Source organism: Barbus barbus (genome assembly GCF_936440315.1).
Source record: "Barbus barbus genome assembly, chromosome: 9".
NCBI lineage: Eukaryota > Metazoa > Chordata > Actinopteri > Cypriniformes > Cyprinidae > Barbus > Barbus barbus.
Window position 1 is genome coordinate 16,802,925 of NC_136737.1, and position 12,201 is coordinate 16,815,125.

At 33.0% G+C, this 12,201-nt stretch overlaps 1 protein-coding gene across 1 annotated transcript; it reads left to right on the top strand.

Moving 5' to 3' along the window:
• The first annotated feature begins 644 nt into the window (after positions 1–644).
• LOC306874852 (syntaxin-6-like) lies at positions 645–8,081 on the top strand. Its single transcript, XM_079425134.1, has 8 exons — positions 645–810; positions 1,361–1,529; positions 1,613–1,708; positions 1,785–1,847; positions 1,935–2,063; positions 2,181–2,287; positions 5,053–5,147; positions 5,610–8,081. Exons 1-8 carry the CDS (start codon positions 776–778, stop codon positions 5,684–5,686), a joined length of 771 nt encoding a protein of 256 aa, XP_079281260.1. The 5' UTR covers positions 645–775; the 3' UTR covers positions 5,687–8,081.
• The last annotated feature ends 4,120 nt before the right edge of the window (positions 8,082–12,201 follow it).

The following is a 12,201-nucleotide window of genomic DNA, read 5'->3' on the forward strand; positions in this document are numbered from 1 at the left end:
AAAAATTAAATACCATGATACAAAATTTTCTGAATTTCAAAACTGTATCACCGTCAGATATCATCACAATACCACGGTATTACCACAGTACTTTTTAGTGTATTAGACAAGTAAATCAAAACATGATGATTATTATTATTAAATTATAAATTTGAATAATTATTCAAATTATTATTCATAATTATTCAAATTATGAATAATTTTACATTTTAAATCAATTTAATTTAAATTAAAATAGTAATAATTATATAGACGTTTACACTGTATCAATATTAAATAAAAATAATAATCTAAAGTCAACTTATTGCCTTAGATGCTCTAGAGTTATATAGAGTTAGAGATATAGTTATTATTATTCATAACAATAATAATATAATGTTCTATAATAGTGTATAATATACTATAGTGTAGTATATAATTACAATTTTGCTTGCATACACATTTGAACATATCTGTGGCAATATTGCTTTGTTCTTTTACTGCAACAAACGAAAACAACCATGTCTGCGTGTGTGTTTGTGTGTGTGTCTGTGTGTGCGTGTCTGTGTGTGTCTGTGTGTGTCTGTGCGCGCGCGCGTGTGTGTGTGGTTGTGTCTGTCTACAGACTGAAGGACCCGGATGTGATTCCACCGAGCAATGGCGGCTGAGCGGATCCGGCCTCCGTCCCACATGTAAACAAAACATTAAGCGCTCTCCTTTGTTTAAGAAAAGCAAAACCAGTCGAGATCAGGAGCATGAGATTATCGCACAAGAATCGACTCATCTGAGCACCAAAATGTCGATGGAAGATCCGTTTTTTGTGGTGAAAGGGTGAGTTTATGGCTTAGATCGGCGACTGTGGGCGAATATCAGGTGGCTTAGAAAGGAGAAAGCGAATTATTAGCTCAAAGTTTTTTCTTATGATTAAACTTTTCTGTTTACCAATGTTAGATTGCGCACGAACGCTTTTTTTTTGGGGGGGGGGGGTTCGAGTGTGTCACTACGCTTAAAACAGCTGTTTCGTCGAAATCGTTATCATGTTGCCATGGCAACCGTTATTATCGATTTTCCCACCGTTATATCATGCCATTAATCGATATCTGTGTCGTTTTCCTTCGAAGTGGTATTGTTGTGTGATACCAGACATCTGCTCTTTTATATGACGAATATGTAATATGGTATACTTGTAAGTACCGTGGAGTGCCATTTAAATACTATGGTGAAACAATAGTACCATGCTATTTCCCAGTGATATCTTCACTGTACCATGATACATGTCCAAAAACATGGGATTTTTACATTTTTGTTTGGAATTGTCATTGTTCATATACTGTTGAGTTCCTCCATTTATAAAAAGGTTTAATGGATTGCTTTTCATTAGAGAGGTGCAGAAGGCTTTGAACACAGCTCAGGGGCTTCATCAGAGATGGATGGAGCTGCAACGGGACCCAGGTGGAGCCGGTAAGGAGGAGGTGGACTGGACCACCAATGAGCTGAGGAACAGTTTGAGGTCCATTGAATGGGACTTGGAGGACTTGGATGAGACTATCAATATCCTTTTGTTTATGGTAGCCTATGTTTGGATTTGAAATGGTTCAGGTGTTCATATGTTGTAGCCTTAACCTTGTTTTTAAGTATTGTGGAGGCTAATCCAAAGAAGTTCAGTCTCGATGCGATGGAGCTGGCCAAGAGAAAAGCCTTCATCACTAGCACAAGGCAAACAGTCAGGGTGAGCAGATTTGAGAGAGTTACACACATATGCCCCAATGGCACATGAATATCTCTAATCGATTTTCATTTTACAGGAGATGAAAGACCACATGGCTAGTCCGATGGCAATTACGGTGTCCGAGAGGAAAAATCGACAGGTTTGTACTCAAACTATGAAAGTAGGAGCCAGATTATGATTTGACAGTTTGTGTATTATCTCATGACAATTTATGATCTCGTATTAGACTTTAATGGGTGATGGTGGGTCTCGTGGCCCAATCTGGCAACCCAATGCAGATAAGTACACCAGACTGGACCGGGAGCTACAGACAGCAAACTCACAGTTCATTGATGAACAACAGACCCAGCAACAGGTACGTCAATACATCCGTTCATATCGCAATTAAGAGGTGATTATCCCATGATTAGCATATTGTACCATATTTCTGAGCACTTACCAGAACAGTGTGTTTTATTTGTGTACATTCCAGGACATAGCAGAACAGCAGGATGAGCAGCTGGAGTTGGTGTCAGGAACTATTGGTGTCTTGAAGAACATGTCCCAAAGGATCGGCCAAGAGCTGGATGAGCAAGCTGTGTAAGTCACTTTGAAACTGGTGAAGTTAGGTAGGAAATCTTTGTGTGTATATGTGACCCTGGAGCACAAAACCAGTCTTAAGTCACTGGGGTATATTTGTAACAATAGCCAAAAATATATTGTATGGGTCAAAATGAAAGATTTTTCTTTTATGCCAAGAATCATTAGGACATTAAATAAAGATCATGCTCCATGAAGATATTTTGTAAATTTCCTACTGTAAATATATCAAAACTTAATTTTTGATTAGTAATATGCATTGCTAAGTACTTCATTTGGACAACTTTAAAGGTAATTTTTTCAATATTTAGATTTTTTTGCACCCTCAGATTTTCAAATAGTTGTATCTCAGCCGAATATTGTCCGATCCCAACAAACCATACATCAAAGGAAAGCTTATTTATTCAGCTTTCAGGTGATGGATAAATCTCAATTTCGGGAAATTGACCCTTGTGACAGGTTTTGTGGTCCAAGGTCACATATATGTGTATGTATATATGTCATATGTCATTTAATCTAATTAGTATCAATTTATAATTTTCTGTTAATGGAAAAATATGTATATCATTTATAGATTATTATTTCTATTTTAAATTATATATAATTTGAAAAGATCTATAAATAATAAATTATGTATTTTTTAATTGAGAAATTACATATATTGACATGATTTTATATATATATATATATATATATATATATATATATATATATATATATATATATATATATATACACACACACACATACATATCAAAATGTTTATATATATTCTTAATACATTTTACTTTTTTATTAATTGCAAACCATGAAAAACTATATATATATATATATATATAAGTACTTGTATATCATTTAGATATAATTTTTAATTTAATAAATTTTAATATTTATTTGTAGTGATATATATATTTTAGTTATATATATATATATATATATATATACATATACAGTTGTGGTCAGAATTATTGAAACCCTTGGTAAATATGATCAAAAAAGACTGTGAAAATTAACCTGCTTTGTTAATCCTTTTGATCTTTTATTTAAAAAATTCACAAAAAGCTAACCTTTCATTGGATAATAAGAATTTAAAATGGGGGGAAATATCATTATGAAATAAATGTTTTTCTCAAACACACGTTGGACACAATTATTGCACCCCTAGAAATTCTTAAGAGTAAAATATCTCTGAAGTATACTCCCATTCATATTCACAATTTTGAGCACTCTAGGGTGATTATGAACATGAAATTATCCAGCCATGGCTTCCTGTTTCACAGAAATATAAATAGGAGGGAAAACAAAGCCCAAATTCCCTTAATCATCCATCACAATGAGAAAAAACAAAGAATATATTTCTGATGTGCAGCAAAAGATAATTGAGCTTCACAAAATAGTGAAGTGGCTTTAAGAAAAGAGCTAGAGCAGTGAAAATCCCCATTTCCACCATCAGGGCAATAATTAAGAATTTCCAATCAACAGAAAATGTTACGAAACTGCCTGGAAGAGGACGTGTGTCTATATCGTCCTAATGCACGGTGAGAAGGAGAGTTTGAGTGGCTAAAGACTCTTCAAGGATCACAGCTGGAGAATTGCAGAAAATGGTTGAGTCTCGGGGTCAGAAAACCTTAAAAAAAAAATTGTCAAACAGCCCCTACATCACCACATGTTGTTTGGGAGGATTTCAAGAATAATTCTCCTAGCTCATCCAAAAACAAACTCCAGCATATTCAGTTATCAGACAGGACTGGCACTTCAAATGGGACTGGCTTCTATGGTCAGATGAAACTAAAAAAATAGCTTTTTAGCAGCAAACACTCAAGATGGGTTTGGTGAACACAGGGATAAAAAGTACCCCATGTGTACAATGAAATATACTGCTGTATTTGTGATGTTGTGGGCCTATATTTCTGCTGGAGGTCCTGGACATCTTGTTCAGACACATGGCATCATGGATTCTATCAAATACCAACAGATAAAAAATCAATAAGTGACTGATTCTATTAGAAATCTTATAATGGGCCATGTTTAGATCTTCCAACCGTACAATAATCCAAACACAAACCTCAAAAACAACACAAAAATGGGTCACTGAGCACAAAACCAAGCTTCTGCTGGCCATTCCAGTCCTCTGACCTGAACCCTGTAGAAAATGAGTGAGGTGAACTGAAGAGAAGAAGCACCAACATGGAGCTGTGAATCTAAAGGATCTGGAGTGATTCTGGATGAAGGAATGGTCTCTGATCTCTTGTCAGGTGTTCTCTAACCTCATCAGGCATTATAGGAGAAGATTTAGAGCTGTTAAACTGACAAATGGAGGTTTCAAAAAGTATTGAATAAAAAGGTGTCGTTAATTGTGACCAATGTGTATCAGAGAAAAACATTTATTTCATAATGATATTTCCCCCCATTTTAAATTCTTATTATCCAATGAAAGGTTAGCTTTTTGTGATTTTTTTTTAAATAAAAGATCAAAAGGATTAACAAAGCAGGTTAATTTTCACAGTCTTCTTTGATCATATTTACCAAGGGTTTCAATAATTCTGACCACAACTGTATGTGTATATATATATATATGTGTATATATATATATGTAATTTTTTTTTTTTTTTTTTCCTCCATCAATTACAAACCAGAGCACAAAGTAGTGCATGAGAAATTGACCTGGTTTTGGCGTGAACCAGTTTGTCTAGCCGGTGTGGGTGAGTTAACAGACCTCAAAACTTTCTGTTTCGATTCTAACTGTGTGTCTGGCCTATTTTCAGAATGCTGGATGATTTTTCACATGAGATGGACAGCACTCAATCCAGACTGGACAACGTTATGAAGAAGCTGGCTAAAGTTTCTCACATGACCAGCGGTGAGTAATACAGCAGCGGAAGAGCAGACATGCTTCATTTGCAGTCACGCATGGAGAGAATTCTTTCAGCAGTCATTCAACTGAAACCTCTTATTTCAATATTTAACATCCTATCTGACAGTATTTAAATTAGTTTTATTACAGTTAAAATGTTTATGTAAAGCCAAAACTTTGTCATGATTCATAAAGTTGGCACTCTGTTTACTACCCCTTGACTTCCTGTTGAAGTTAAAGGTGATTGGCTGCGACGTCCCTTATAAGGCAAAGCAAACTTCCGGACCTTTTCAAAGGAAACATTTGGTTGAGAGACCAAGAATTAAATCTGAACTTCTCCTGAAAGTTGTGGGAATGTTTTAAAAACATTTAGTTCTGCCTTCACGGCTATACGGATTAGCTGTTAAAAACACTGTTTAACCTAATTATGAGTGTGTTAACCTGTTATATTCTCACTTGACCCTGTAGATCGGCGACAGTGGTGCGCTATCGGCATTCTTCTGGCCATCCTGTTTGTCGTGATCATTCTCTTCATTGTTCTGTGAATAGCACTCCTCCGTCCTCTGCCTCTACAGCGCTCCCTCCTTTGAACGGTTGCTCCAGCGAAGGTGCTTGGGAGACAAACAAACCCTTTCTCCATCTTTAGTCCATGATACAGTAGAACGCTGCTGCTTTGTACCTTTTTGCTTTCTTATAAACAACCCAGACTGAAAACAAATGGGTAACATGGTTTGTAAAAACAAGGGCTGTTTTTTCGCAAGCGCATTTTCGGTTTGGTGATAATACGGTCTGAATCATTTCGTACGAGTTGTGTCGTAATCCAGGGTAAATCATTTCTTTCCAATGGACCATGACTTTTAATGCTTAAAGGGATAGTTCGCCCAAAAATGAAATGACCCCATGATTTACTCACCCTCAAGCCATTCTAGGTGTATATGACTTTCTTCTTTCATACGAACACAATTGGAGTTATATTAAAAAATGTCCTGGCTCTTCCAAGCTTTATAATGGTTTTTAATAGGAGTTTGAAGCCCAAAAAAGTGCGTCCATCCATCATAAAAAGTACTCCACGTGGCTCCAAGGGGTGAATAAAGGCCTTCTGAAGCGAATTGATGCATTTGTATAAGAAAAATATCAATATTTAAAACTTAATAAACTGATTGTGTACAAAACTCCGATTGTATTCGTCTGAAAGAAGAAAGTCATGTACACCTAGTATGGCCTGAGGGTGAGTAAATCATGGGCTAATTTTCATTTTTGGGTGAACAACCCTTTAAACGGCTAAAAGAATCTAGTTCTACTAGAAAATATTGCTGACGTTATTTGCTGTGCACTGCTTTAATAGTCGGTTTCGACCACTAAATAATCAACACTAACTACTAATTTACTAAACACTGGAGTTTAACAAACCATATAATGTTTAAGCGGTTATGTTACTGATCATACTAATGCGAATGAGTTATTTACTGTCTAAGTGTTTATTTTTGTGTGCTTTGTTTACTTTTTTACATTTGAGTTATCGATAGTTACTAGTGAGATTTATTCACACGCACTGCTGTTTGTTTCTTTGAACTGAATGGAATTGTTTTTAACGTAAACGTTGATATTAAATGCTCCGGATAACTGTCTAAAAGTCTTTAAATAATAGGTTAACCATTCAAATTTTAACAAAAAATTGTGCTTTAGTAAGCATTAAATGTGTGAATTGCGTGACAATTGGTTATTAATCTGTAGAAAGTCTGAAAACGGATCACTTCAGATGGAAGTGAAGTTTTGGACCAAATATATTTTAGTATAAAAGCCCAATTTGAGAACTAATGGTTAAAGAAATAGTTCACCCCAAAATGAAAATTTGCTGAAAATGTGCTCACCCTCAGGCCATCCAAGATGTAGATGAGTTTGTTTCTTCATCAGAACAGATTTGGAGAAATTAGCTGTACATCACTTGCTCACCAATGGGTCCATTGCAGTGAATGGGTGCCGTCAGAATGAGAGTCCAAACAGCTGATAAAACCATCACAATAATCCATAAATTCACTCAAGTCCACTATTAATGGCTTTAAGAGTCAGTACATTTTCAGCTAATTTAAATTTTTGGGTAAACTATTCCTTAGTTATAGGTCACTGTTTAGCCAGTGCCTTAGCACAGAAGAGGACGAAGTTACATTTCATTTTAGAAAGCCTGGCACTTGTGACAAAACGTTAGGTTGCGTTTCGCATTCTTAAACCGCTCGGGCGAAGATGTTCGTCCAGTATTTAAAATATATATTTTTGCAAACTGACGGTTTGCGGTGTATTTCCACTGCTAACTCAAATGGAAACGTATGAAGCAGCAGGCACTAAAATGAAAATCATCGTATTTGTTGTCTTTCGACAGCACAACACTACATATTCTGTGAAAAACATGAGTACATTTATCTTACTGGATATTTGTATTGTTTTTGTTTTGTTCGTATGTTGTTTTAATTATCTCTTGGGTAAATCACACAAAGAAATGTTTTTTATTTCTCAGACATTCCCATCGGTTTATATAATAGTGTTCAGCTGATTCTGACTGCCTTCGGTCACATGATGCAGTAGGTCAGCTCTGATTGGTTCGAAGTATGACTGAATCGATTTAGCAATTTTACGATACAAATAAAATGATACAATTGCACAATTACGTCACTGTTGTTGAATCGCAGTGACGGAGCGGAGAGATCGAGGTAGTGAACATGCGCATAAACGCTGTTCTTCCTGACTGTGTGAATTTCAATTGTACGTGTTTGTTTGTGATGTTTGTTTGCTCCTGAAGAGAATGGCAGAATTTTTTTTTTTTTTTTTTAGCCCTCATTGTTTCTCCTCGTCCCTCAGAAAACTCTGTCAAACCTTCCCATGTACCCACAACCCCTCAGTTTGTCACTGTGTGAAGCTCTGAGCCCCATTAAAAACAAATCATTGAAATCATTGGTGTCGGATTGAATTCCTGTCAATGTGAGAATATAAAAGGAATGTAAATACAAATAAAAAATGATCAAAGATATATGAATTTATGTAAAAACGTAAAATATATTATGAAAATGTACTAATTAAATTTTTTATTTGTGTATTAAATATATTGTTTTTAAAAAAATTACAAATATAACATTTATTTTTAATATTTAAAAAGAAATTCTGTATTACGAATATATAAAAAATACAAAAGATATAAAATTTATTTAAAAATAAAATCATTAAAAATACAAAGGATATAAAAATATTAAATATAATTTATATTGTTGTTAAAGATTCTTTTTAATATATTTTTAAAATTTTTATTGTAAGTTATATTCTTAAGAAGTATTACTTTATAATATGTATTATATTACATATGATTTACATACACAAAATAAAGAATAGATACACATTTTAACATTATTTTAATATTTAAAAGAAAATTATATGAATTTAAAGAAATAGAAACAAATAATGTTTTTTTTATTCTATGATTTCTGTATTATATATATATATATATATATATATATATATAAATGTAATTGATTACATTATATATTTTTTATTATTATTATTAACAAAAATGTAAAGTTTATTCTAAAAAATGATTAATTAGTTTTTTGTTCAATCTGAAGAGAGGCATTTCTAGAGCTTAATGTGTACTGATCCTGAGTCATCCTCTGAGCGATGTTGTGGAGTCAGAGCGTTGGTCTCTATTGATCCTCTATTCCAGCAGAGAGGGCCGTTCACCCTGATCTTATGACAGGTGGCGTCTTTCTCCTCCGCCTCCCCTTCCTCCCTCTTTTGTCTGGCTCAGTAATGATTAGAGAGCAACACCTGAGTCCCACACACACTGAACGCAGCCAAACCTCCCTTACACTGAGCTATTATAGAGGTCATGTTTATAGAGAAACAACATCTGTGGACCAAATTTTATTTATTGTTACAGTATTATGAAAATATTTTTTATATTTATTTATTTTCCATTTTAATATTATAAATATAGAATTGAATCCTATAATATGATCTACTTTAGCATGTATTAGCATTAATATGCTAAAATAATAATAATCTAAATATTTAATACCACTATTAATAAGTAACAATAATAAAATGTCAAATATTTTAACTTGTGTATATAGTGCAGTATTGTAATTAATATTACAACATTCATGTTTTTAATGCAAATGTTTATGTTTGTATATTATTTAATATTTAAATAATATGCTAAATATATTTTATAGCATTACATTTTTGTATATTGTATTGCATATATTTTATATAAGTTTTGTATATTATTATTTTCATATTTGTGGACCAAAGTGGACCAAATGAATATGTAAGTCATATTTATTTATATTAATATATTTTTATCAAATGAAAACATATATAATAAACATAATATATAATTGATCATATTACTGCATATGCTCTACTTTTGAATGTTTTATGTTAGTAATATACTAATATATTAATAATCTAAATATTTAATACTATATTTGTGGCATGTGTGGTGTTAAATATGTACTGCTCCTTTATAATAATAATAATAAAATGACAAATATTTTAACTTGTGTATATAGTGCAGTGTTGTAATTAATATTACAACATTCATGTTTTTAATGCAAATGTTTGTTTGTATATTATTTAATATTTAAATAATATAATAAAATGTAAAATGTTTTCACTTGTGTATATAGTGCAGTGTTGAAATATTATAGCATTGTTTAATTTTTATATTTGCATATTTTATATTTAAATAATATGCTAAATATATTTTATATTATAAAACTTTTTTGTATACTGTATTGCATATATTTTTGCATATGTTTTTATATATAATGATTGTAATTTTCATATTTGTTGACCAAATATATATATATATATATATATATATATATATATATATATATATATATATATATATATGTGTGTGTATATATATTTGGGGCAAATATATATATAAATACACACACACACAGTATATATTTTGAAAATATTTACACATATTGACATCTGTATTTATATTCATATAATTTATATTATAAATAAATATATTTAATATATAAACATATTTTTTCTGAAATATATACATGCATGTGTGTATATTTATATATACATAACAAATATTATATATATAAAATATGAATTTATTATTTATTAATTTAAACTATAAATCTGACATTTTAAAGAAATAACTTTTAAATAATGTATGATACACACAAGCATGAAATGTGGTGTTAAATATCTACTGCCCATTTAATATAATAATAACATGTAAATAAAAATGGTTTTACATGTATATAGTACAGCATTATGATTAATATTACAGAATGTATATTATATTATTTTTGCTTAGAATCTAAATGTTAATTCTGTAATAATCACGATTCTGTTATTTTATATTGTTATAATTTTGCATATATATTTTGATTATTATTTTGTTCTTTTAATGTATTTTATATTAATATCAGTATTATATCATAAGATTAATGTTGCAGCATTTATGCATTTAATGTATTATTTTATATCAAATAAATATTCAAATATTTTTGGCATATGCAGTACAAAATATTTACAGCAAATTTTAGTTGAATATTCATCAAGGACAGCTGTAGTACATAAACTATAATGTTTGGCACAAATGGTGATATTTGTGGCTAAAACTGGCTTTGCATAGCTGGAGTGCTTCTAATGATGGATTTACAGAGGCCGTGTGTGTCTGTGTGTGTGTGTCTGTCTGTGTGTGTGTCTGTCTGTGTGTGTGTGTGTGTGTGTGTGTGGCAGCAGGTGCAGGAAGCAGGTTCGGTGTTGGGCTCCTTTATCCCGCAGTAAGTAGAGGGGACAGCTGAGCTCTCGTACCCGTGGGGAGGTGGAGGTGGGGTAGAGACACACTCCTTCGCCAGCTGAACTCATTAGCATCGCTACACACAACACAAACACAACATCAACCCGCACTTGAGAGCAGCGATCATGTTTATGAGAGCACAGAACGACTATAAACCTACCCGGAGTCCTGTTAAACAGCTGTCACGGACAATCGCAAGCTTTTCTTCTAGTTATTGGTGACACAGCTATGAATATTGGGTAATGAAGGGTATAATTGCTTAAAGATGAAGCCTGTAAATGCATATAAGCATCTATAATGACATGAATGAGATTGTGCAGCTTGGTTAGAAGATTGTTTTATTAGTTTTGTAAGAGGTCTGACTTAATAAATGCATGTATTTGATTGTTTTGTGTGTGTATATGTGTGTGCTTTCAATATCGTGACCAGGATGGAATCAATCATTGTCTAATCAATAGAGGGAGGACAGGCGAGATTATTGACCAGCACTCCTCCTGCTTGTGTCGTTTTGCCTTTGTAAACCCCAATCCAGCAATTTTCGGGGCCATTCACACAGATCGTATATTTGCAAAACGTGAAACATGAGTAGTTAAATGGGGAAAATACGCAAAGTAATGAGACTCGTTTATTAAAATTGAACTTGTTTTAACATTTGTGTGTTGTTTTTAGAACACCTGCGTTTTCTAATAAAACTGTGCAATGGAGAAGCAGCGCAGTGGGATGCCGCCCCGACACAGAACGTGTTTTTGCATTTAAGAGCGCAAGACAGGGCAGTGAAATAAAAAACGCAATGACTATAGACGTTTTTTCTTTTTAAAAGGTTAACTATATTTAAGTATAACATTTTTAATGCAGTGTGAGATGTGAGCTCAACGGTTAAGTTTAGTACGTTTACATAAAACAAAAAGTAGCACCCCAGCAAACACTAGAATGTGGGGCCCACATCGGTTTCACATGGGCTACAGGGGTACAGAGTGGACATGGGCTCAGGATGGGCATTTTATCTGGAGCCCACTTGGGTGACCCAGCTAGGACCCACATGGGTGAAAGGTGGGCTCCCCATGTGGTTCCCAGTTGGGTAATTAATGGGAAATGTGTGCATGGGCTCAAAATGGGCTACACATGGGATCCTATTTGTTTTATCAAATATACAAGTGCAAACATAATTAATCCCATATAGGGTGATTACATGGATTTATAGTGCACATATGTATCTTTAAAATGATTTTTGTTGTTGCT